At 41.4% G+C, this 27,525-nt stretch overlaps 1 protein-coding gene across 1 annotated transcript; it reads right to left on the bottom strand.

The window, feature by feature from the left end:
- Positions 1–304: 304 nt before the first annotated feature.
- LOC311002845 (plakophilin-3-like) lies at positions 305–27,525 on the bottom strand. Its single transcript, XM_083994395.1, has 13 exons — positions 27,199–27,525; positions 17,045–17,127; positions 15,181–15,803; positions 14,570–14,693; positions 14,261–14,465; positions 14,004–14,163; positions 13,777–13,885; positions 12,390–12,554; positions 11,145–11,324; positions 10,778–10,931; positions 9,950–10,145; positions 9,629–9,716; positions 305–653 (listed from the first exon to the last, which is right to left on the bottom strand). Exons 1-13 carry the CDS (start codon positions 27,401–27,403, stop codon positions 612–614), a joined length of 2,334 nt encoding a protein of 777 aa, XP_083850521.1. The 5' UTR covers positions 27,404–27,525; the 3' UTR covers positions 305–611.

The following is a 27,525-nucleotide window of genomic DNA, read 5'->3' as shown; positions in this document are numbered from 1 at the left end:
TGTCCCACATTACCTGAATTCACCCTATATACATGATTTTTTTGGTGCTGGTTAGGGGTGTTTATTATGCACATCTGGACTTCTGGTGATCACCACAAAGCTGTGAGTTATGTCCACTGGACAAAAAAGATCTTTAGTTTCATTATTTACATACTTCCCTATAGATCGATCAATATGTTTTTAAAACATAGAATCACCCCGAAACTATGTTTTAGTTCACACTCTTTCTGCTCTAACTTCTTCTTCCCTTTACCTATTTTTTTCATTCCCTTATTTTTTTTCACTCACACTCCAGGATTGGATGTTGTGTTTGGTATGGTGTGTGTGTGTGTGTGTGTGTGTGTGTGTGTGTGTGTGTGTGTGTGTGTGTGTGTGTGTGTGTGTGTGTGTGTGTGTGTGCATGGTATGTGGGTGAAAGTCAATCTGCCGTAAACTATGCCTAGTTGACAACCAACTAAGAGATTTCATCACTTCAGGCGCTCCAGTCCATTTCTCTCTCTCTCTGTCTTGAAGTCCATCACAGTCAGATCATCTGTCGTTCCTCCTTCTCTCCTCACAGCAGCTCCGGTCTAGATCCAGGTCAGAAGCTCAGGATCAACTGTGTCACATATTTAAATGGTGGCATCAGCGAAGTCTCGTCTGACAAATCCTTTCTGCAAAACACAAAGAAATGACATGAGCAGAATATCATAAAAACAGTGAACACGAGTCATTGAGTGGGACATTTGCACTAAGCCTGTGCTGAGTTTGTTACCTCTCTCAGCTCAATCTATTTTAATGCACTTTTCACCCTCGCCTACCTGAATCATAAGTCATCAACAGCTAGGTTACTCACACTCACTATTTCAGTCATTTTAACGAAGTATAAGGGAGTGGTTCAAATCCACTGGGCCCACTGGTGGGACCCAAGGGTATTGCAAGTGGGTCGACAGCACCATGGATGGATGCAGCCTCATTACTATTCACACAGCCAGCAGATATGGAGCTAAACTACTTTTTATTTGGAGTCCTGGACACTAGTATAACACTGACTGACTTGTCTGCACCAGCTCCTGGGGGAAACATCTGCCTCTTTATCTGCTGAGGGCTTCATTGTGTTGCGTGGTGAGCATTTGTTAGACCTATTTCAACGTGAAAGAGCAGCCTGCTGCTGCTGGAACTAAAGCTGTGAAGTTACAGTTTACAAAACTACAACAATGACTTGAAAGACTTGTTGAAAGACGAAATGCTGTGGGGAACAGCCGATATCTGCCCCACCCAGTCATTATTATGGTCTGTTTCTCCAGATCGCCCAGTAAAGGTCAGATCAGTCTTTCTTTAAAAAAAAAAAAGAAGCTTTGGTTCACAAGGTCTAAAGAAAAGCACATGAATGAGTAATTAAAACGTGGAAAGATTGAGAACCATGAGAACCATGAACAGACCCCATGGTGTTTTCTTCTCTGGTTTGGACCGGTTTGTTTGCATGGTGATGTGTGGCCACAGCCAGAGAGTGAGGAAAGTTTTGTTTTGTCTGCGAACAGGAGGAACATGCCAGCGATTGCCAAGTCCACTAAACCAAACTGCCTCCCTCATTCAGAGGGGACAAAAGAGACGTACCCGTCCCTTCTGAGAGACCAAAGCTCAACACAACCCAGAGCAGACTCCAGCAACATCTGACACAAGTAGAACATTCAGTGGGTGAAGCAGGGATGACCATATATGTTTTAAGATCTTTTTGTTTGTTTAGTTCCTAAAAACAAGTTATTATGCAGGTTTATAATCATAAACCAGCATCAGAGGAGTATTAATGAGAATCACAAATCATGATGCTAAATCATCTTTGTATAAAAGGAGTTGTTTCACTTGCTCCTGTCCAGGCTGCTGTGATCCTTTGACCAGCCTCTCAATCTATGTCATCTTCAACTTCTTTAAGCTGTTTCATCAAATGAATTCCCAATTCCATCAATGCCACTGGTTTTACTCCCCCAGGAACTGGACAGCTGATATAATAAACTCTCAATTGCTTTGTTCAAACACACAGTTGATGGGGGAGCAACATGAAATCATCAATTTTAAAAACTGCTCTGATTAATATTTCATATTTTTTTTTATTGAAGCTGCAGGAAGGTCCTGAGCTGTGTGAGCAGATTGCATGTTTTCCCTGCTGATGGTGAGAGTTATGATGAATGTGACTGAATGTAAATAATAGAAATGTAAAATGTGAACTTCCACTGATTTCCTAATGCGTGACATAGCTGTACGATCCACTCGCTATCAGCTCCAGAGAAAATATTTGCATTAGCACAGCCAAGTATCCCTAGATAAGGCACGGATAGAAGCTAACAAGGTCCAGGCCTTCACGGCAGAGGGAGGGAGGAGGAGGGCCAATGGGAGGAGAGGAGTGGAGGTCAAATGGGTTAAAAAGCAGATGTGTACATAGAAAAACATCTGCTGGAGATAAAACCTTAGAGAACAATGTCAGACAACACCCACGCATCACATCCTGCCCTCCATTATAACTTCAGTCTCCAATCTTCAGTGTAAAATATATCATTATTGGACCTATACAGAAATGTAATATATGTCCCTATATCAAGAGTAGTGTTGCCATAAGTATTACAATCACAAGTATGAAGATATAAGGTTATAGCATATATAAAATACCCATACTAAACTGTATATTGAAATACATACAACATATCTTATTGTAATGCATATAAATATAGATGAGCTCTTCGACTGTATAACATGTTACAACCACATGTTAATATATATTTGATTCATAATGTAAGTTTATTAAAGCAACATGTTACAATATGTTTTTCATATTCATTTTTCATTGAATTTACATTTTTTTCCCCCTCATTTTGGGAAAGTGGTCTCTGACCCCTGGACTCTAGTATTTATAGTATCAGCTCAGCTCAGATATTAACAGCGTTTGTGTCTACAATATTAGCATTATGTGCATATAGCCTACATACATATTTGTCTGGGTCGAATATTACAAAATATTTTGTATTTGGTTTCATATATAATTTTTAAACATGTTTCTTTTCTTTGTTTGTTTTTGCCTTCATTTAGTTTGGAAAGGGGCAGTGAGAAAGAGAAAGAGAAGAGGGTTGGTCCCCAGCAAAGGGCTACAGGTTAGACTCGAACCCAGGACCAAGGCTGCATGGCACATGCTGTACCAGGCCACTGGAGTGACCACAGCATACGTGTCAATTTTCTGTCTATGTAAAGTATTTCATATATGGAAATTCAAAGCAGGTATATACAGTATCACATGTTTGGAGCTGTGGTGTTTTTGGTTCTGGTCCAGTGAGTTCTGCAGTTTTCATTATTCAACACAGCAGCAAAGACATTTATAAACATGTCAACATCTTAGTGCTGTTTGGTTTGTTTCAGCGCCTTGTTGTTCCCAGAGTTATAAAGTTAGTTTAAAGAGCTCAGTGTGACTGCAGTCAGGTTGCCTCCACACCGTGTTTTTATTTCCTGCTCGTCACAGTTACTGTTGTTATTCCTGTCTGGTCTCTGTTCATGTTCTCTGAGATTTTCCTCTCTGCTCTTGTCTGCTTCCATCTTCCTTTGTGTATCTGGGTCCAAAAAACCCAACTGATGAGCAAACAACAAGAGATCTGTTCACCTCCAGGGCCGGGATCTGCTTGGTGCTATTCGGTAGAAAAGAAGAGATGGACAGTCGTAACATCTGGCTGTTTTCAAGCGTGACTGCCGAGTAAAGCTGACATCTGGGGAGATGAGTTCAGATCTCTCCAGCTCCGTCTTTGTTTCTTTTCTCTCTCTCTGTGCTACCGTGCTGCGATCACCACACTTCAGCCCTCAGATCTCAAGCAACTATAAAAAGCCAGGAGGTTAGAGGTGGAGATGGAAACTTGGTCTCCTGCTTCTTCATCTAATCCTTTGTCTGCTCACTCTCACACAGACTCACGCTCACACTCCAGCTTCCTCACTCGGTCGACTCCCCAAAAAACACGTTGCTAAGGCACCATCTGTTTGACAATGTTGTGTTTTTGTAAAAACATGTTTTCAGGATGAAATGTTGTTATCAGTGTGGAGCCATCAGCTGACTACACATGTTAGGTAAACAAAATAACTTAATCTGATACAGAGACACAGTGCTTAAGTGTTTATGAGATTCCTTGATTTCTAGAAAAAATAAATACAGTGATGCGTAGTCCACTAACTAACAACAAACAAAAAGGTTATTGACCAGATATTTAGTTAAATAGGTAGGTTGAATCATCAGTGCTTACCGCTGGACCACCACGCCCCACGGTCTGAGCTACAAAGTTTGAATGTAAAGGGTGTTTCTGCTTTTATTGTTTCCATTCCATCCAAAGGTTTGGGCACCCCTGGTCAAAATTTCTGTTAATGTAAACAGTTTGGGAAGTGGAAGCTGAAATGATCTCCAAAAGGCACCAAGTTAAACATGAAACACTCTTTTGCAATATTTTAAGCAATATCAGTGTATTATTTTTGTTTTTTCTACAATTTTAGAGTGATAAAAGGAGAAGTAGCACCTTGCAAAAGAATGGGAAATCCAGGAGACTTGAACTCTCAGATAACTTTGACCAAAGTATCAGACAAGATATACTACGGTATTAACACACTGAGATGGTTTCCAAAGGGGGGGCTACTAGGTATTAACTATGCAGGGTGCCCAAACTTTTGCTGGGCCCTTTTCCTTTTCTGTCATTCTGAAAAAGTAAAAAGAAAGAAAAAAATATATTGTTTAAAATGTAAAGGGAATATGTCATCTGTAACTTTATGCCTTTTGGAGATCATTTCATCTTCCACTTGCTTAACTGTTCACATTAATAGAAATTCTTACCAGGGATGCCCAAACTTTTGCATGCACTGTGGATGTAAACTACAACCTCAAGTGTAGTAGGCTATGTGTGAGGTACACTCGCAGGTAACTATGAGGAATCACACAGTGTCCAAACAAATATGGTGGCTCTACTCCAGGAGTTGGGCCTGGATTTCAAAGTGTAGGTGCTTTAGTTGTTGCCATTTTCCAGTTCTTCCTGTGACCGTGTCAACAGTAGGTAATACGGCAGAGATGGGGACTCGAGTTTGCGACTCGAACTCGAGTCGCACTTAAGTCGCACCCACAGAGACTTCAGACTTGACTTGGACTCGTGCCCAAAAGACTTCAGACTCGACTCGGACTCGTGTTTTGAGACTCGTGAACAATCATTAGGCTATTTTTTTTGGCTCGTGCCTCCCTCCTGACAGGACGACCGACGATTTTTTTTTTTTTTTTGCCGTTAACACACCACTAGCGGAGCAGCGCCACATGGCCGGTAACTCAGATGGAGGTTAGATCTTCATGACCTACAGAGTGCAGCCCAACACCAGTGTCTAAACAGAGAGGAGCAGCAGAGCTCCTCTGACGGCGCAGTCAGCTGCGGGTGAGTGACAGGTGCTTATTTTTTTTTATTTTTTTTTTTTTAATAGCGGCACCGTCCGTAGCCTACATGTGAGGGAACGTATACGTTTGCTGTCAGACCTTCCTTCACAGCGACTAGCTGCTGCATAACTGGCACATAGGCCTATCAGGCTACTGTAGGCTAAATCCTCCTGTTTATTTATGTTTTCGCTGCGAAATATGACTGAAGGCCCATATGGAATAGCCTACGTGTCGACACGCCCCCATGAGTTGACGGAGCTAATTAAAAAAATAACAACCAGTTCTTCTCTCAGAAACATGCGGTTCCAGAAAGGTTTTGCTGCACATAAAGATGTGAGCTATAGGTACCATACAGATCTTATGACCTATAATTAACAGCCTAAATCATTTTCCATGTTGTTCATCTGGGTTTTCTGAATTCAACAAAGCAAAAAAAGAGAGAAAAGGCCAGTGCAGAGGTGCAGAGCAGCCTTGATTCTTACAGTATACAGTTTCCTTTAAAGAAAAGCCTTCATTGTGTGTTTTCTTCATATTGCATTGCAATATCCTGTTTAAAGTGATCATATAATAAACAACTAATCAATACTGTATAGATAAAGGAGTGATAATAACCTAGGCCTACATGCTTTGAATCTCTTAGATATAGCTGTGCAGTAGCCTTAGTAGACCGGATAGCAGCAGATGATAGAAGGGTCATTACAACCAGAAGAGACAGGAGACTTTTATTTTTTTAGAGACTTGAGACTTGACTTGGACTCGTGACCAAAGACTTGAGACTTGATGAAGTCTCACCCCACAAAGACTTGAGACTCGGACTCGTGACCAAAGACTTGAGACTTGACTTGGACTTGCAAAAAAAGACTTGTGAACATCTCTGGACTATACGGTGGGGGTCACTGGAAAAGTGCCAGGGACCACTGGGAAAAAAACATGCCCAAACACTGAGTCAGAACCACCACTGGCCACGGACCCCTTGTGCGGATATAATGGGGAAAGTTAATGTCCTGGAATCCTGTCTCGCAACAACAATTTCACTGAAGCCTTTTGTGATTCGATTTCTGAGCCTCGACTTCAGTTTACCCAGAATCATTGGGCGGGGTGACCACAGGTCAGTACACAGCACTGAGAGCAAGTAATGAAGGCTTGGCTGCTTCCACCACACATAGTCCAGGCAATTTAGCTCATTTTGGACCCCAAAATAGAACTAATTGTCACAGAAGGTTTTTCACCATACATAATTTCTATGAGGTGTCTAGAACAACATACTAAAAGTCCTAAGAAATCCTAGTTGGGGAAATATGATTAATTTGCATCATTATTTACTCTATAAAGTCTATGGTGCCGACAACAATACACCCCAATGAGGCTATTTTTTCCTTTACTCCTATCACAATGAAACTTTACATGATGAAAGTATCCATGAAATGTAACATTTTTTGTATTACAAGTTTCTTTGAAAATGAATTTGAATATGCAAATGAGCCTTACACTAATCAAATATGCCCAAAATACACCCGAATAGGCTTCTTTTTTTCCTTTACTCCTACCACAATGAAACTTTACACAATGAAAGTAGACATTAAAAGTAACATTTTTTGTATTACAAGTTTCTTTGAAAATGAATTTGAATATGCAAATGAGCAATGCACTAATGGAATATGCCCAAAATACACCCGAATAGGCTCATTTTCTTCCTTTACTCCTACCACAATCACACTTATAAAACTTACTCACACAATAAAAGTATACATGAAAAGTAACATTTCTGTATTTCAAGTTTCTTGGAAAATTATAATTTTTTTAATATGTAAATGAGCTCAACACTAATTGACTTATGGTCAAGAAGCCATAAAGCCGCAAGCAGCAAAAACAGGGGCCAAATAACTTAGTTCTTAGTCCCGCTCATATGTTGTTGAACATAACAGCATATTTAATATAACATCACACACAGTCGTTGAAACGACTTTGATGAATTCTGACTTTCATCTGATGTTCTCTGCAAACTGGGAGGAAAGTCGTTAGGTAAGGCTTGTTTGCTAATAAAAAAAAAAGAATTTAGAAAGCAGCCGGAGACAAGACTGTGCAATTAATTCTTAAGGTCAATATACAGTAGGTCTTTTAAGTGTGGCAAGTGACATGTGTGTATGCATAAGTCAAGTGTGGCAAGTGACAGCACTCAGTGCATAGGTTAACTTATTGAATGGACATGAATGTGTTAGTTATTTGGCCCCTGTTGCTACTTGTGGCTTTATGGCTTCTTGACCATAAGTCAATTAGTGTTGAGCTCATTTACATATTTAAAATTAATTTTCCAAGAAACTTGAAATACAGAAATGTTACTTTTCATGTATACTTTTATTGTGTGAAGTGTGATTGTGGTAGGAGTAAAGGAAGAAAATAAGCCTATTCAGGTGTATTTTGGGCATATTCCATTAGTGTGTTGCTCATTTGCATATTCAAATTCATTTTCCAAGAAACTTGTAATACAAAAAATGTTACTTCTAATGTCTATTTTCATTGTGTAAAGTTTCATTGTGGTAGGAGTAAAGGAAAAAAAGAAGCCTATTCGGGTGTATTTTGGGCATATTTGATTAGTGTGAGGCTCATTTGCATATTCAAATTCATTTTCAAAGAAACTTGTAATACAAAAAATGTTACATTTCATGGATACTTTCATCATGTAAAGTTTCATTGTGATAGGAGTAAAGGGGGAAAAAAACCCTAATTGGGGTGTATTGTAGTCGGCACCATAGACTTTATAGAGTAATTAATGATGCGAATTAAACATATTTCCCCAACTAGGATTTCTTAGGACTTTTAGTATGTTGTTCTAGACACCTCATAGAAATGATTTATGGTGAAAAACCTTCTGTGACAATTAGTCTGTCGTAAAACGCTATTTTGCCTGGACTAACAGGAGTGAGGCCAAAGAGCTTCCTCTTGCTGTCAGAGGACTCCTCTACAGAAGCTGAAGAATGTGGCTCTGGTCGTTAATGGCTCTGAAGGAAGCAGACACACAGAGAGCAAGTGCAGCGCTGACTGCACTTGCATTTTAAATAAAATGCACCAAAATGTGATGCGATGTACTTTGACTGTCAACAAGACGTCAAACACCTGCTTCCACTAAACAAAGGTGACAGCAAGGTAATTGAGGTAGGGCTGAGTGATAAGCAAAAAATAAAATTATGTAATTATGGAAGATATTGTGATACAAGTCACAGCTTTGATCGTTAATAATTTAAAAATTTAAATTCCAGTGGGAAAAAAAGATGATGTGAGCTTTATCTACGCTCTGTACCGAACAGGAGCCCTCATGTTGAGTGAATATGTCAGTGCTTTACTTATTGTGTGTTGAGACACATTTTACCCCCATGAAAAAGCCTGAAGGTGGTTATTTCAGTGTATCATAATCTTTCTCGTTTCTGTTTATATTCCTACATTTAATTTCTTGTACTCTCTTACAGATTTATTCTTTTTTTAAGGCACTTGTATGACTTGTACGACTGATAGCAGACACACAGAAAAAGTTAGCAGTGATCTTGCAGGTGAACACAGTGGAAGATTAAGCAGAAACAAAAAGAAAACTAAAATAAAAGAAGAACTCAATAAACCCAATTATTCAGGTATGGCTGGTTTTATGGTTTAACTGGTCTCTGATTTTACTGGCTGCTGCTAAATGTGTGCTGAGTCTTTGCCATTTTTCATGTATAGCTTCATAAGACCAATAATCCTGTCAGTGTTTGTGTTTTCAGCTTCATCCTCAAAAAAGAGAATCATCTCTTTTATTTGGACTTTTATTTTGAAGGCAGCACACTGGGCTCCAGGAAATTCAGATTCAGACAATTTTCACAATTACTTGAAATTGTATCAACTAAACAATTGATAATAAATAAACAACTTTTAAAATCGGGTCATTAATCATCAATAAAATGTAAGGTAGTTGCAAATTTACAAAAGAAAAAGGTGTTGTCCAGTCATGTTTTTTTCATCTTCTGCTGAATCATGCATGTTTTTATGTTCTCACATCTGGACTACTGCAGTGGACTTTACCCTCGTATCAATCTGAGCTCCTACATTAAACTTCGACTCATCACATTTAAAGCATCAAACAGCCTCAAACCTGAGTTATTTAGAGGACCAGTTAACCCTGTATGTGCCAGGTTTGCAGCATGTGATATTTGATATTTGAGCGATGACAGCAGCAGCTGTGGGTCTCACCATCTTGTAGTCTTTGTGCAGCTTGTTGTATTGGAACATGTTGCAGAGCACAGTGGAGGCAGCTCTGGAGGCTTTCAGGCTCCCCGAGCTGAAACGAGACGCAGTGACAGACAGTGAGAAACGAGGAGGAAATACCAGAGCATAAACAGAGGGGGAAACTCAGCGATAAACACTTTAAAATCACAAACAAATTAGCAAAAGGTTGTATTTTTGTGTGACCTGCTGCCAGAAGGGAAAGCAGCTCCAAAATGTGTACAGTCACAAAAGGGACATGCAGGGTCACAGCTCTGTTTTCACTGAAGTTCGCAGCATCACTCGTACTTGTTATCGTGGAATGACTTTATGCCGACCAACTTCGGCAGGCCGTTGAAGTACGCAACGTCACGTGCCGCCATGGAGCTGCAGGAGACCAGGTGGTTGAGGGCTCCACAGATGTTGACCACCACCTCGCTGGATGGCGTTCTCTGGAGGCCGTCACTGGGCAGCTTGGCAACCAGAACGTTCACCATGTTTTTAGCTGCAGGGGTAGAAAGCACAGGCAGTCGTGTTACAGGATCCTTAGTGAGGTCCAACTCATGACCAACACCGGTTCGTCCTTTTTGTTCTGGTACAGGTAGTAGCTGTTGTGTAGCCTCATTAAAGTCAGAGTGAACCTTCAACTTTTTTGTGGCATCACTGTTGCTGCTTTTAAATGCCATATTTTTTATTGATACACTTGTGGTGTGTGGCCATTTTCTTTCTTTGAGAATTTTTTTTTATCTATGAATTTCATTTGTTTTGTGTGAGCATGAGTGTAAATATGTTTTGTGTGTGTGTGTTTGTATGCATATGCAGTTCTTTTACATAATGTATCTCTTGAATTTGTTTTGTTGTTGTTGTATGTTTTGTTTTATTTGCATATTTAGAAAGCATGGAAATTGCTCTGATAAAAAATTAAAATAAAATAATAACAATTTTTTTTTTTTTTTTTTTTTTTTACACATGACTGAATAAAAAACAAAAAAGATGCTTTAACTATGTGACGGTTGATCATTGAGTGGAGACTGATGGACAAAAATGTAAATTCTATCCATTTAAAACTTCTTCGTCATAAATTCTAAGTAAAAACGACTGCATTCAGGAAGATGACCTGTGTTCGCTGCGTCTTACCTGTGTGCTCTTTGTTGGTGCAGTGTCGGGCCAGGTTTCTCAGCAGTCCAGTCAAAGACCTCAGCTCTATGTCGCTGTCGGTGTCTAACAGGTTGAGCAGGAGGGGCAGCATCCTCTCCTGCTCGATCACCACCCGGCTCATCACCGATGACCACTGACAGGGAGACATCACATGAGCCTCTTCTGCTAATCAATTTCTAACATGTACTCATGTACATGGATCCACCAAGATAGTAACTACTCTTTCTGGGGTCAATGTAATTAAACATTACAGCACAGTTAAGTACAGTAATATAAATTCAAATTGAAACTGCAGCATGTGCAGTGAAATATGAATCATATCATCATATGAACAGTTGGCGCCTACCCAGGCCTCTCCTGTGGTGATATTCTGCAACGCTCCTATAGCGGCCTCACGACTGGTCGAGCTGATGTCCCCGTTTTCTAGAACAACCTTGTAAAGCGTCACAACCTTCGGGTGCCAGAGCCACTCTGAGCCTTTAGGCTGTCGGGACACCTCGGGCAGCATGGACAGGTTCTGGTTACGCTGCCATGGAGAAGGCGGAGCAGAAACAAAACCAGAATCACAGACAAGGAGTTTGACTCATGGTGCTCATATAGACAGATATACGGTAAGAAACAAGCATGGCACAGGGAAAAACAATGAAATGGTTAGGGGTTAGGGTTAGTTTCAAAGAGATAAAGAATAACTCAGACACAAAAAAACAAAAGGTGAACACAAAAAAATGTACATACGGGACATTACGGTATGACAAGGAATGTGTGTTTTTAGGGTAAAAAAGTGTATGTTTTGGTATTAGAGGGTATCAATAAATATACAATATAAACTATACTTTATTAGAAAGTCACAAATATTTTACAGTAAATACTTATTATTTGCTGACAGATATTGTCATTTTACCCAAGGGTTGTTTTCAGTGACATGGTAATGGTTGAATTCAATACCATACCCTATCAGAAAATAGATTACAAGAATACAATTTTTTTTAAAACAAGGTTGTACTTGTTTACAAAGGGAACTATCAGGACATTAAGAAATGGATACAGGAGCTATTTGATCCCACTTTTTATTTTTTATTTATCTTTTTATTTGTAACTTTAGTGGACTGACCTATGGAAAGTTTTATTTATTAATTTTTCATTTATTAAGAAATGAAAATAAAATATGTGTTGTTTGTTCTTGAGTATTGTGGGTATTAATGATGAAATGGGTGTGTATAAATGTATCTGTTGTTAGTGAAGTACTGTTTATGAATTTAAGGGGATCCGTAAAACAAATCGTTGTGTGATAATAAACAGTTCAAACCTTTGTATTTGTATTCTATAAGTTTTGTCATGTAAGTTGTATCATCTGTGTGCGCTCTGCAGGATTTATAACACACACACACTGACACACACACCCCAGGATGGACACACCCAGCTGGAGGCGTGGAAACCACTAGGAAACACACACTATCAGCCATTAAGGCCAGTTTCCGTCAGGAGTCCAGAGGCCGTGAACTCCAAAGTTTAATCTTGTCATTTTTTCTTTGCTCTTTTGTGATGGATGTTTTCTTGGAGAAGTGTGTGACGGCAGTGCGATGAATTTTACCTGAGTGTTTTTCTTGCTGTACATAGTGAAGCAGTCGATGTTGACGGCGTCCCTGGGGGCTGAGGCTCTGGTCTGTCCCTCCAGACGGAGTCGCACTGAGGGAGGCAGCTCCGTGTAGAGCTGGTAGGACAGATTCCTCATCACGCACAACGAATTCTCCAAACCCTGAACGTTGAGAGACAGAGAGTGAGAGAGAGAGAAACTTTAGAGACACCAGTTAACCTAATGTGTATGTCAGTGGACTGTGGGGGGAAGCTGGAGAACCCACATACCCCGCCTAGGCCCAGGGTTAAAGGATAATTACCGTTTTTTACAATCTGGACTTTATTTGTAGCATAAAATATGATCATTTACTCACCCAGACAACTTTGGTGTCATTACGTCGTTCCAACGAAATTAGATCCAGCCGAGAGCCGCGTATATGCGTATAATGCGAGAACACGGGGCACGCAATGCAGCCTCTAAACAACTCATTATCAGCCGCGAAACTCGTTCATTCACTAATATTTTGTTATGATACGCTAGTGCTACTCCCCTCTGAGTCCGGGGTTACCTGTTATCAACATCCGTGGTCTGTAGGTTGACCTACCAACCTCTGACCTGGATGATGTCATCTCCGACCGCTGCCCGGCTCATTCTGATAATAATCATTCTGCTTCGGCATTCGGCTCCATTTTTAGCTCAACCAGCCAGAGCTTTAGTGAGTCCAGGTTGAGGAGAGGAAGCCTGTGGAAGCTGAATTTCGTCCAGCTGCTCATTTTGTTCTGACAAGTCGGAAACATGCAGAAACGGACCATAGCATTAGCGGTAGCAACAAGCCGCGCCACACCGCGGTCGGAGATGACATCATCAGGTTAGAGGTTAGTAGGTCAACCTACAGACACCGGATGTTGATAACATGCCACCACGGGCTCGGAGGGTAATAGCACTAGTTTATCATAACAAAATACTGGTGAAATGAACGAATTTCGTGGCGGATAATGTGTTATTTAGAGGCTGCATTGCATTGCCCCGTGTTCTCGCATTATATGGATATACGCGGCTCTGGGCTGGATCTAATTTCGTCGGAACTACTTGTAATGACACCAAAGTTATTTGGGTGAGTAAATGATCGTATTTTATGCTAGAAATAAAGTTAGTAAAAAACGGTAAATATCCTTTAAAACCCAGCACCTTCTTGCTGTGAGGTCACCATGCTAACCACTGCAGCAACGTGCCAGAGAGCAAAACCTGAGGTAACCCACCTACAGTTACCTCATCATGATTCGACTGATTATGTACTTAACAAACATAGTGATAATATTTAAGCAACTAAAGCTCACTCATAATGTAGAACCAGGGAATTTCAGTTCACATAGAGAGACAGATGTTAAAATGCTGCTTGTACCTTGTCGTCACCTCTGTCCTCTTGTTGAATATAGGACACCAGAGCGTCCACCAGGCCTCGCATTTCTCTCATCCTCTGTCTCGTTCTCTCGTTCACTGAGCTCAAGTTCCTGTCCACAAACACGCACATATGCAAACACAGTTGTGAGTCAACAGTGACAACCACTGAACCATCCAATTCAGTTCCAACTGGCAAACTTTTAGATGTTACATGAGGACCAGGGTCACCTGAGGCAGCCGGTGGTGTTGTAGAAGATTTCTTTCTCAGACGGGTTCAGTGGGACACTGTTGCACAGAGGAACCAGGACTTTTTCCGTCAGCTCTGGTAAAGCGTCTTTGGAAAGCTTCTCCTTCAGGTTGTCTCTGGAGGACAGATTCCACAGGACGCCTGCAGCCGCAACAGGGTTCATGGTCAGAATAACTCACATCTGGACTAAGCCCATGAGCTCACACACAGCGTTCAAAGGAGAGGAGACCATTGCTACCTGTGATGGTCTTCTGAAGCTCCTCGTCCTGCTCACTCAGGATGCTGACCAGACGCGTCACTCCGCTGGCGTTTATGAGCGCCACCTTGTTGTCGCTGTTCTCGTAGATGAGGTTCCGCGTGGCGCCCGTGGCGTACCGCTGCACCTCTCGGTTCTCACTGGTGAAAAGCTGAACCAGAGCTGGAATACCATGCAGTGCACGCACCTGGAAGACCAACACTGGGCTTCACTCACACTTCAGGACTCTACTGAGTCTGTTCACATACATTTTGTGACTTATGGTCATAACAAACATAACACGTTCATTACCTGATTTTTGGCGTCGCTGCTATGGTAACACTGATGTTGTATGTATGCAGCTCCCAGCACTTGCAAAGCTGTGTCTGATTCAGACAGATATCTGACCGCTGTGGTCATGTCCAGACCATGCAACCTACACACACACACACAAATAACCACTGTCATCCTTGATTCATTTGTTGATTGTTCTTAATTTATTCATTCAATAATTCATTTATTTATCAATGAATTATTTAGTCTATAAAATCAACAAAAGCAAACAAAAAAGTAAAGAAACACTCTTCTGTCACTCCCCTTTACCTTTTCACCAACTAGATAGATAGATAGATAGATAGATAGATAGATAGATAGATAGATAGATAGATAGATAGATAGATAGATAGATAGACAGACAGACAGACACAGTGACCATACAGTGACGATAACAACATATAGTATAGGAATATAAAGAATAAGAATATAAAGAACAAACTATACATAATAAAATAGCAAAATAGCAACATATATAAGTTCATGATTCATACGTCACATTAAGCTGATCTGAGGCTGATCTACAGTCGTAGCTACATTTTTTTGGTAAATGGATGTTTTAAGGTGACTTAATGAATATAACTCCTCACCCTCCCAGTGGGTCGTTGCTGTGTATGGAATCTCCATCTAAGATGTCCACTCCTTTCCCAACACTCCTCAGACTGCGGAGCGAGGCGGCCCGGTGCAGGGAGGCTTGGTACTGCCCGGACCCCATCGCATGGTTGGACCTGGACACATGTTGCTGCCACTGCGTCCCCCAGCCGTCCCCCGCCATGGGCACCACCCGGCCCGTCCCCTGCCAGCCGTCCCTCTCGAAGCCGGAGGAGCCCTGCTGCTGCTGGTAGTGCTGCTGTCGGTTGGTGATGCGGCTGATGGTGCGGTGGGACGGCCCTTTGTAGGTGTACTGAGACGGCAGCTCCTCCTGCCAGTGGCCTCTCTCCTGGGCCAGGATCCCACTGAGGCTGCGCCGCATGGAGCCCGCGGGGGGCACGGTGACCGAGTAGGACACGTTCTCCGGGGCATCCAGCACGGTGAGTGGAAACCCCTCCTGGTCAGCCTGGCACAGAGACTTGGAGCGCCTGCTTCTGCTCTGGGACTGGTAGGTCTGGAAGTTGCTCTGTACCATGCTGGCTGCTTTGTGGTTCACCTTTGAGCCATTTTCCACCGCAGAGCGTGAGGAGAAACCGGAGGAGTGGAGGGGTGCCGTGGCAACCTGGGGGGTGGGAATATGAGATAGATAAATACTATTTTTTCTCAATTCGTGATTCCTGAAAAGTTAAATTTCCTCACTGTTGCAAAAAGCTGTCATACAGAAGCTTTTATAGTAAAGGCAGTAAACACCACTCGTGTCTTTTTCCCAACAGTTAAAGATAGAGCAAGAGTTTCCACATTCAGCAGCTCTTTCCCTCTGCCCTTTATTAAATCTGGGCTACTGTAACCTGAAGGAAGTACGCTGCAGCCTTTGCATTGTTAGACTGGGCTGCTAAAAACAACAGGCAAATGTCCTGTTTATATTTTTCTTCTGTCTTTACATTGTTCTGAGTCTGATCGGCCTCCTGGAGCTTCCATTTTCCCTCTCACTGACTCAGATACAATTAGAGCAGAGAGGAAACATTATTCATTCGCAACACTGGCTCATTGCTTTTAAGATTGTGCGTCTGTGTGTGCACTTGCCTCAGGTCAAGGAATTCCCCACTGCCCCAGAGTTTTAAAGAAAAAAAGCTGTTTTGGGTGAATTCCCATTCCTATCTTAACCCTCAATCTTAACCCTTACTCTTAGTAGCCCTCAAAACCAAGTGTTAAGGGCTATTCTGTGACTTAGAAATGGGAGACCCCTTAAATGCAGATAAGTTGATATTCATACAAATAATCTGTATAAATACCACAGCCATATTCAGTTGAGAGTCACCGCATACCACAGCTTATTGAAAGGTAAACACCAGCTGTAACTATCTTTAGATAACTTTGCGGCTACGGGAGATGACATTAGCCCGGTCAGTCATTTTATAACATTATCGGGGCAAACAGTTTACGTAGGCTGTATTTTGATAAAAACAACTTAACAACTACATTACCACCAAGAAAAATTACCATTTTGTAACTACACGATAGCAACATGGATTGTACACACCGGTCGGCTATTGACAAAAGATCGTTAAATAAAAAATAAATGTTATGCAACAATTAGGTAAATAATCCATAAAAAAAAAAGAAAATACTGCATTCTGGGTGCACATTTTTGAGACTGAGGGTTAAGATAGGAATTAGAATTCACCTCATATATCACTGATTAAACTATTGTTAAACTTAAACTACGATTAAAACCTTTTAATTATGGATGGGAAACAAGACAACATTGTACAGTGCAAGAGTAATTTAACTGGTTATCACTTTCATGGGTTGCAATTAATATTCATATGTTTGCATGGTGTGAATGTGGTGGGTGGTACTCACAGCCAGGACACGACTGGGTGTGTGTATCATGGACCTGGAGCTGAAGCCATGTGTGAAGGTCTTTCCTGCAGGGAGGCTGTAATCTAGACAAAAACAGAAACCTAAAATATCAGTACTTTGATCGTCGTGCCAGTTTGTCAAAAAAGATTTAGTATTTTCATTCAGGATGTCACTTCATGTTATCATCGTCATCATCATCAACTGAAATGAAAAAAAAGGAAGTTATATAAACTGTCAAACTTAATAACTCATGACGAGTGGAAAGATAATTCACCTTTGTTTTGGTTTCTCGATCATTGCTAAGACTTAAGTCCAAAGTGTAACAGCAGGTTTGGACCATAGGTTTGGACTCAATTATATATTAGTATGTCTACTTATCATTATTATGATCATTATTTTATTATTAATCAAATCTTTATTATTATACCGGCTTCTTACTTCTCCTTCCCTTTTTCAGTATCTAGTAGTCCTTCATACTACAGATTTCATTCAACCCTTAAAATGTTGACTAGACTTTGAACTATTCAGCTATTACTCAGCTTATTGATTGTTCTACACTTATCCTAAACTACTGAGGCTCTTCTCAACCCTTTCACTCCATTAAACCAGCTGCTATCATCATATCATGCTGTCAGTTTCCAATATATTTGAGTAGACTTTTACATTTTTACACTAATCTTCAACAATTCAAGTAATTTCCAACCATTTCATATAAATCAACCTCCCTCTCGCAGGTTCTGCTTAAGATCTATCCTAATTGCTTCAGCTATATTAGCTTTGCTTCATCAATTTCTTCAGCTAATTCAGCATTGCTTCAGAATGGCATTCAGCTGCTTTCAGCATTCACTGGCATTTCCTGCTGGAAATGCTGGCTTTTTCTAGTTAGTATTACTATCGATTATCATCATTATTACTATACCTGCAAAAGTGGTTGTACAGACTGAACCACGGGGGCACCCCAAGTATTTATTATGAACACCACTGGAGGAGTGAAGTAGCCAGCAGTAGCCTACAGACTGAGGAGGTTTAAAGATAATTAACGGCCATTAGACAGGCAGCCAGCACACACAGTGCAGTGGAATGACTGGACAGTGTTGGAGAGGCGGAGACTCGGTGTGATGACCAGATAAGCCCGGCTCTGGCTTCTCCCTGCTTGGGCTTCATGTGAATGAAAACGAAACAGTTCCAGTAGCTGCTGTTAAGTCTGGGAAGCCGTGACTCCGCAGTGTGTCACAGAACAAAGCAGCATCGACCGGTGGCACCCTGCGACTGAATGGGTGTGTCCACTGTGGAATCCGATCACGCCTCGTCAGGCCACCAGGCTTCAGCAGGGGGCGTCACTTCAGAGCCGGGGCTCTGGGGCTCTGGGGCTGCAGTCTAATGTCATGTAGAGTGATGGGGCAGAGCCACTGTGGTGCGGATGGATTCACTTCACTGCACAGACCGAGATAATGTGCACAGACGTGAACTGTGGCTGAAGGAGCTGTGTAGATTACACAGACCAAAGAGGACAATGCACTGTAAAACATTATATAAAGGAGCAGCTGTGACTTCATCAGAGGGAGGGTGAGGGGGGCCCATCCAGTCCAGCAGCACGGAAGGAAGGAGGGAGGGAGGGAGGGAGGGAGGGAGGGAGGGAGATTGTGTTGGGAGGGGCTGCATGCCTGAACAGAGAAATCACCAGGTCAGAGGTCATGGTAGGTATGCTAATACACGACCACCACAGTGAAGAGAGCAGGCACAGTAAATGTCAAATGAAACTGGGCTCTCACATCAAACAACATTATATTAAAGAGAGTGCTCCACTACAGGGGAGAGGGTGGTAATAATGTCCAACCGGCGGTTCGCAGGCCAACTCCAGCCTGTCAATCAAGTCCAGCCGGCTGCTGATTGATTGTGTAATTATAAAATAAGAGTTTGCTATAATAAAGCAGAAAGATGCACTGTAGAAAACCTATTATATTTGGTTTTGATGAAGTCGCAGTTTTGTTCTTATGAGGCCAGAATCTCAGAGCAGAGACATTATTGTATATGCCTAGAAGGACTTTGCTCAGAGTCTTGAAAATGTGGCGCCATGTTGTGTCAGGTGAACCCACATAATGAGAACAGATCACGTAACAGGCTCAAGTAGCAGTGATATATAATTTATGTATGTGTTATAATTACAATTATATGTATATATTTATAGCCCGCCATGTTCATCTCCAGAGTGAATATGAGGAACAACTGTGATGAACTTCTGTGGGGTCCTCACTATACTATAATGTGGGATCTCCTGCCTGTGTGGTCTGAAACATGAAACATGCTAACATAATGTGTTATTTAATTTGTGTATGGCTAAATGGCATAGTTGCTCTTTTTTTGTCAGAATGAATGGCGACTGCCTTCAAAGGTTTCTTGGTCTTGACCGGCTCATCTAACAATGCAGACACCAACTGGTTACACTGGGAAAAAAAAAAAGTTAAACAAACATGTGGTCCATTGGTCAAGTCTACAATTCATGAATATTTGCACTGAGGTGAGTAAAGACACAGGTTCTGACCTTCTCTCTCTTTTTTTCATCCTTGACACATTTATGTCACTTTTCACATGAACAGTCAAGTGCAACATGATAAACAGTCTTGGGGGTGGGGCTTCAACAATACTGTGTCCCCTCTCCATTTAGAAATATGTCACACAAACTAAATGAAAATTTGATAGAGATCATTTCTGAGTTTATGATTTGTCTGTTTGCTCATTTTTGTCAAGGCTTGTTAATAGTGTCTCCTGAGCGACGACCCCAAATAATGCAGTCAATGGGTTTGGTTATATACCTGTCCAAAATAGAGTCAGTTTCGGGCATAACCAAAACATGTGACTGAGGCTAGCTGGGTCCTGTTCAGGTAGCTACAAATGTTGATTGCTTTTACAGTGGCCTTACTAGTATAAAAGTTTCAGTTTTAGGAGATTTAGTGATGGTTTCCATTGTTATACTGATATTTTGCAATGAACAAAACATTTGCATTGTTGGAATTAGGTGTGTGTTGTGTATTTAGTTATAGCTGGCTTCCATTGGTGTCCACTGCATATGTTGCCTCACATCTCGCTGTGTCAGGTCATTTCGTTCAGCTAACACATCCTTTAGTTGTGATCCTGAGTATAGTTATGTTTTGTTGACCTCTTTTATAGGCCTAGTTATTATCACCCTGTTGCCTATCTATCTGGTCCCTGAAATAACCCTAAACCATGAATCAAGCTTTTGGGAGACGTGCGTAGAATTTTTTGGTGGGGGTGGTGGTAAAAAAAAAAAAAATCATATGCCACAACGATTTCAGAATAAGGGAGTGGTATTATCTAAATGTCTCTGTCAAAGTTTTATGACTGTGATTAAGCCCATCCAGACACAGTTTTTTTCTCCGGCTTCTACAACGAAAAGCTTTTCAGTGATTTACGACTGCAGCTCCTCTCTCTTTCACTATGAGGGCTGTGGTATGCAGCCAAGCCTCTCACTGCTTTCCATCATTGTCAGGAACCCATCTCCTACCAAAATCTCCAGTCTTTGTCCCGTTATATTCACAAAAACAACTAACTCTCCAACAGCTAGATCTCAAACACCCGTGCTCCCTTCACACCCAAACTCCAGAGTGTAACATCCAACCGTCTGCATGCTAATTACAGCCCACGATGCAAAAGTGTGGAATGAAAAAAAAAGAAAAAGAAAACAGATAGTCATATGATTTGGGGGTTTTTCATTTGTAAAACCCCAAATCATAGCAGAGGGTTTCTTTATAACAGCAGATTATATGAACCACAGACAGTGATGGGTCAGGGTATTTCAAACAACAAATCCACCCACCAGCACCACTAAATCTCACTGATTATGTTTGATAAATCCAAACAAAAACTAACAGGCTGTTACGAACCAGACTCCTTCAACTCCCTGCTGGAGCCCGGCTTCTTCCCCAGCCTTCATGCTATGCTAAAATAATCAACCACTTTATAAATAGCACACAGATATGAATGTGTTAAAACTCTGACAGAAAGTGATTAAATGTGTTTAAAACATTTGTTGCAGTGTATTGGTATAATATAATGGGTCACACAGACATTTGTCTGTTGTAGTAGATTTTCATCTGGTTGATTAATAGTTAATGCGCACTTAATGAGTGTAGGCTATCAGTTGGCATCCCTCCTTCAGAGCTGAGAGGTTGAAGGAAGCTCAGGCTCGCAGCGTGTGCACGTCTCCAACAAAACACAGGGACAGGATTGTTGAATAACTGACTCCTGCTGTTCTACTGGACTTGAGGTTTGCTTTTGTCCTTGCTCGTCTTATTGTGGATTCATTCCTCCCTCTGTGTCCATGTGCCCTTTGACTCTTCTCTAAGTGCAAACTGAACCGTTTTACCCACAACAGTTTTGGAGAGAAAAATGGATGAAGGTGAAATAACAAACTCCTCTGAGCTGTTTATCATAATGAATGTATCCAGTCAGTGTTGTTTGTTTTAGGTCTCAGGACAATCAAAACGCTACAGACAACAGAGTCCAGCACTGAACTGATGAAAAATAACTCTTTTCTAAATGCTGAAATCGTGTATTTAGATCTTGTTATAACTAAATAACTAAATCATAAAGCCAAATGAAGATCAGACCCAGCAGGCCTGACCCCAGTGGCTGACGTACTGTCCAGGCTAAAATAGTCTCTGATAACACGTTGTGAAGAGGAGATTGGGAAGGAATGTTCCCCACACAAGGTGGTCAATGAGCTCAGGGCGTGTTGCACCAGACATCTGCCCACTCCCACTTGTCCTTCAACAACAACACATCCCTGTTCATTCACACACACTTTTACAGCTTGAATTATTTCACTCTACAATCTGTTTCCTTTGTTTCTACTCCGATGGTAGCTGGACAGCAGCCACTGGCCACTTTCATAGACAGGACACAATCTGACTCTGGTTTAGACATAATAAACCTTGACAAAGCAGTTCATGCTCCTGACGATGTGAAGCTGGGCTGTGGTGCAATTAATTCTAGGTAAATAAATAATTTTCTTTGGCCAAGGAACTGCAGCCAACCGCCTGGCTCCATTTACCCTCAGCAGATTATGCTTTTGTTTTGGAGGGATTCGACAGTTATAAGATGTTTTACTTTGTAAAGTCAGTAATGACAAACTAAGACTGGACCAACATCACAGACCAGTCTGAGAGGTCAGTGTGGAACTGACCCCAGATCACACGACTGCCGATCACACAGCGTGTGAACTTCATCCAAATCCCACAGAACAACTTCCACATAGTTCACATCAGGTAAAACAGCGACTTGTGGGGGCGTCGTTTAGCTCAGTTCAGGCGCCCCATGTGCAGAGGCTATGGTCCTCGTTGCAGCCGGTCCCGTATCGGATCCCGACTCGGGCGGCCCTTTGCTGCATGTCATTACCCCTCCCTCTGCCTCCCCATTTCCTGTCTCTCTCTACTACTACACTATCGATTAAAGGCAAAAGCCCAAAAATATACTTAAAAACAAACAAACAAACAAACAAACAAACAGCAACTTCAGAAATTAAATGAAGATGAAAAATGATAAAACATGTCTTTTGTATGAGTAGCCTAATGATGTCATCAAATAGGGTACTTAACACATCAGTCGTATATTGAGGAAACGTGAACTAGACACACCTAAAGTTTGTGGAAGTGGAAGCCAACCTAACTGTCCAATAGGGTTCCCCCATGTACATTGTGTTTGTGCACTGGTCTTTTCCAACATCCTGGCACTTTTCCAGGAAGTCGTTGAAAGTCAGTGTAGTCTGTAGTTGTCAATAACCAGTGGCTAACCAAATATAGTGTCACAACATTAGTGTTGGAATTGTTTTTTTCTTCCTTTTTTATTTACTTATTTTCTATTTTTACTGAGAGTCAAACCAGATAATAATGAAAGAAAGTTTCTCTGTTCATGTTTAACCTGAGTCAGACCGTTGAACAAAGACAAAGCGATCACATCACGTCCATACACTGTAAATGGTGCAGTTAGTGGTATATACAGTATATGCAAGTAAAGGTACAGGGAGGTACACGATGGTAGCAGAAAATCTCTACTACTCAATTAGCTAGTTCAAAATGGGAGATTCATGAGAGAAGATCTCACACATGCAGCTTTCATACAACATCCTGACTTCCTCATAGGTCAAAGTGAGGCCCTGTGGTCTTATCAGACAGAGGCAGGGGGAGTAGTAGTAAGGGGGAAGGCGCTGCTCCTTCCTCTATTGTATTTTCCTCCTGGACAGACGATCCAGGCTGTTATCCGGTCCGCAGCCAGACAGATGTGCATCATCTGAGCGCTGCAGGATGACTGGCCACTGACATAAATCTGTATCAAGACGATCACCGGCGTCGAGACAGATGCTCTTTCATCTGACACTTCTACTGTATATGTGGGTCAAAATGTAAAGGCAGTTCTTGTGCAACATGTGAATATTTAACAAAAAACAAAAAAACACCGGCACTGGAACCTATGATTTATATTTTCCATACAGCAAAGGGAGAAAAAAAAAAAGGAAATGACCAGGAAATAACACATTTCCAGGTGGTCACAGCGCCCAAATAGTTTAACAAATACTAGAACAATACACAGGCATATCTGATCTTGTGTTTGATGCATGACACTTTAATTATTTCTTTGTTTTCATTTACAAATTTCCCATTACCCTCCAAAAACTGTCATGGTTAGAATTAAGGTCTTTATAAAGCCTGACCGACATTCATGAGAAATGACTTCACGGTTTGGCCGCAAGTCCTGTGATATCAGTTCCTCAGAGGAGCCTCGGGACAAACCGGACCCCAATAACAAGCACACGCCCGAGGTGCATGCTCAGCTTTAACACGGGGATGTTACAGCTCTGTTGTTGCGTTCCTGCCATGTGTTTCAGCCATTATCAGAGCTAAAGTTAGCCCACATTGCCGCACACAGCTCTCCATTCAGCTGATCACTGAGTCCAGAGTTTCTACAAAAAGTAGCCTAATGGTGAAGTGGAATTTCCCAAATTCCACATGAGCTTCCTGCAATCTTCCCGTGCAACAGATTTCCCACATCTGTCACATCTGTTATTGTTTTACGCTGAGAGGACTAATCCGACTGCATGAATAATGGCGTTGCTGCAGTGTGCGCATTCACTCAAATCAGATTAGTTCCTGACACTGACTTAGCTACCTGGATGCTGAGTCAGGTAAACAGCAGTTTTCTTTGGTTCAGTCTAGAGCTGAACTGATTTATGGCTTGGAACTAGGGCAAGGCAAGTTATCAAACTCTATTTTCAATTATGGTTTTGGCTTCCAACAGTTATGAAACTAATACAATCAAGATTATTGTACCACATTCTTTTTCACAATAAATCATATTTCTCCAGCAAAAAACACCCAACGATATTGGCACAGTGCAACTTCTTATCAGCTTTACTCCATCCAGTAGTAACAGAAACAATACATGTTCTGAATGCCCACTTCAGTCATTCCTTGTTTTACCTCCAGTTGAGACATGTTTTCTGTTAAAGATTTTCAAGGCTTTGACCCCTGGTGACATCATCAGCTCTGTTTATTTAAACCCTGTGTGGACCATTACTAGCATAGTTTTGCTTACTTTCTCCTTTATTGACCGTATGTCAACATTTTTCTCTTACGGTAAGAGGCATTTACTGGTTTTGTTTTCCAAAGTAAAGCAAAACTTAAAGTAATTTCATTTCTGGTTTCCCCCTCCTTGTGATCTCACTGATCCATGACCGCACATAACAAAAATAATTTCTCCTCAATTTAGCTTTAAGTGACTGACACGAGTAACAGGATTTACTTAAGGGGTTTCAGATGTGTTTTTTTTTTTCAGCCAGGTCCCCTCTGCTGGCATGACTTCTCCCTCTGGATCAAAAACCCAGAGCCCGTCTGTGGTGTTCAGTTACATCGGGAAAGTAGAGCGAAGACTGGAACAATGAGTGATGTGGTCATCACTCAGATTACTGTTTACAGAAGAAGGAAAAATGCCCTGTACGCCTCAAGGATGATCCCCTGCTCTCCCATCTTTAACTGGGACAAAAGTCAAATTAAGGTGTTTGACAGTTTAATGTTTACCGAGCCGCTCGGTGAATGAATGTCAAACTTACAGACAGACAACTAAGAAAAGACGTTGAGTCATGTTTCATTACATCTTTGGTGTTAACAGTGGTTACATCACAGAGAAGAAACCAAACATGAAAACAATGTTTCAGTAAACACAACAAGTCCTCCTTTGTTTTTGTTTTTTCCAACCCTCTTATACTGAAATAACTCAACCTACTGTCTATGGCAACCAGGGGACCACGGTTGTCACAGTTACAATGGGCTGTACTGGGAGCAACATATTCTTGCTTTGGTCACCATGGTTTCTGTAGTTAAAGTCGTGGTTTTCTATAGGTTTACGCACATTAAACTGCTTGGTTAGGATTTAGAAAAGATCATAGTTTGGCTTACAATGAGTCCTTCCTTCAGTCACTCATGCACTCACTATCCATAGATTTCTAAGCACAATGCATGACGGTATATGGCCTATAGGCCTATATTGCTTGGTTGATTACTGTCGATTGTGCACCACTTTTCATGATGCATTGTGGGATATTAAGAGTCCACTATGTAGCCTATAATAACTGGGAGAGTAATGCTTGATTCTCAACACAGCCTGTTTTAACTTTGCTGAGCTATCAACATCTGCATCTACACAGGAACTGAACTCTGCTGTCCTGTGTCACAAACCTATTGGCTTGTTTGTGTAATGTATAACATTACACCACTTACCTGACAACTATAACACAGAATAAAACACAACTACGTACCTGCTGCCATGACACTATTATAATATTCAAAAGCAATAACATTAGTATGGCCAAGTTACCTTAAGCAGCAAATGCTGTATAGGGACATTAGATTCTGATCATGTGAGATATTCAGTCTCTACTTTCACTAAATAATTCATTGTTTGAAAGGAACTTAAATCTGGTGATGAACTACATCCATTCACTGGTTTCAGTCTCTCACATGTATACAGGCTTTTAGAAAGGGAGTTTTTTGTGCATTAGATTAGATGTTTTTACAGATGAACTGACAAACAAATGTCACTCTGTAACTCCCTAACCCCCCCCCATTCTCTTTTGGTGTTATTGCTGATTTGTTTGTGCTTGTTTGTGTTGGTTTAGCCTATGTATAGATGTGTTTAGATTTTTGTGATACTCTGCTGCAGATGAGAAGGAAGGGAGCTGTGACAGTGTCATTGTGTCATTCTTGTTGCCTGTTTCTGTATCTTTTTTGTGGTCTGAAAAAGACCAAAGATATTCAATATTAAATAAAACCTTCACAGAGATAAGCCCACCAGAGGATACTCCACAAAACCTTTCAGCATTCATCATCTCATTGTTTTGACGCCACGGAGAGCTGTAGTTACTCTCCTGAACCTCATTTCCTGCAGCAGCAATCACCTTTCAGCACGAAAGCCCTGATAAACCCACTGTACACCGCCTGTCCAGTGCAGCACAAGACCGCAGACGGTTTGGGTTGACAAGCTGGTGAACAGACGGGAGGCATTTAACGGCTAAAGAATCCAATACTGTCCAGGATATTAGTCTGACAGAGCAACACACACAAATGCTGACTAACACTTAGACCACATGCTTTATGAGACATTATCTGCAACCAAACCGTGACCAAAAATAATAATCACAGCAGCTTCAAGCTTTCACCCCAGTGGAGAAGCTTATTGTCTCAAGTCATTCAGACAGGGGGTCAGGTCAGCTTTCCTTTGCAAAACAGTGAGAGTGAAATTAGGAAAAACTTGTGTTAGCCTACATTGTTTTGTAATTAGGTGAGTGAGTTTGGTTGGTAGGTATCCACATTAAAGAACCACACCACTGACTTTAAGTAGCCTACTCACTTAAGTTTCAGGAATTAAAACAACATGGGTGGATTTGTCATACTGTTTAACTGTTTCCTACTATTTAGTGTCTATCAGTATCAATTTAAAATTTCACTACAGACAATAAAGTGAAAACAGAAACAGCTCTCTGACTACAAACTGGATAGTTTTTTCATGTATAAATAAACAATAACCATCAGCTGCTAATGCAGAAAGCAGCTGGTGGGGTATTGTTTGAACGGGATGTGACTCACCTGTTGAACCGACCAGAGAGTCGTCCAGCCTGGTCATGGAGGATGACTTCTTCTCGGCCAGCCGCATCCGGACCTGCTCCTGGACTCTCCGGGCTTTGGCCACGGCGTCCGGACAGGGACCGTCTGAGGGAACCATGTAAGCGGTACAGGAGGAGTTGGGCTGCAGGGCGGACAGAAAGCAGCCCTCCGCCACCGCCACACTCATGCTGACAACGGGAGACAAAAACTGTTTCACCCCGAGAGAGAGAGAGAGAAGAAGCCAAGAGGAAAACGCTTTAAGTCCGACAGCGGGCGCGGCACGTCTGAAGACAGATGGGGATGTTTGGT

The sequence above is a fragment of the Trachurus trachurus genome (genome assembly GCF_905171665.1).
Source record: "Trachurus trachurus genome assembly, chromosome: 3".
Taxonomy (NCBI): Eukaryota; Metazoa; Chordata; class Actinopteri; order Carangiformes; family Carangidae; genus Trachurus; species Trachurus trachurus.
Note: the sequence above shows the minus strand (reverse complement) of the source record. Positions and strands in the feature narration are given on the sequence as shown.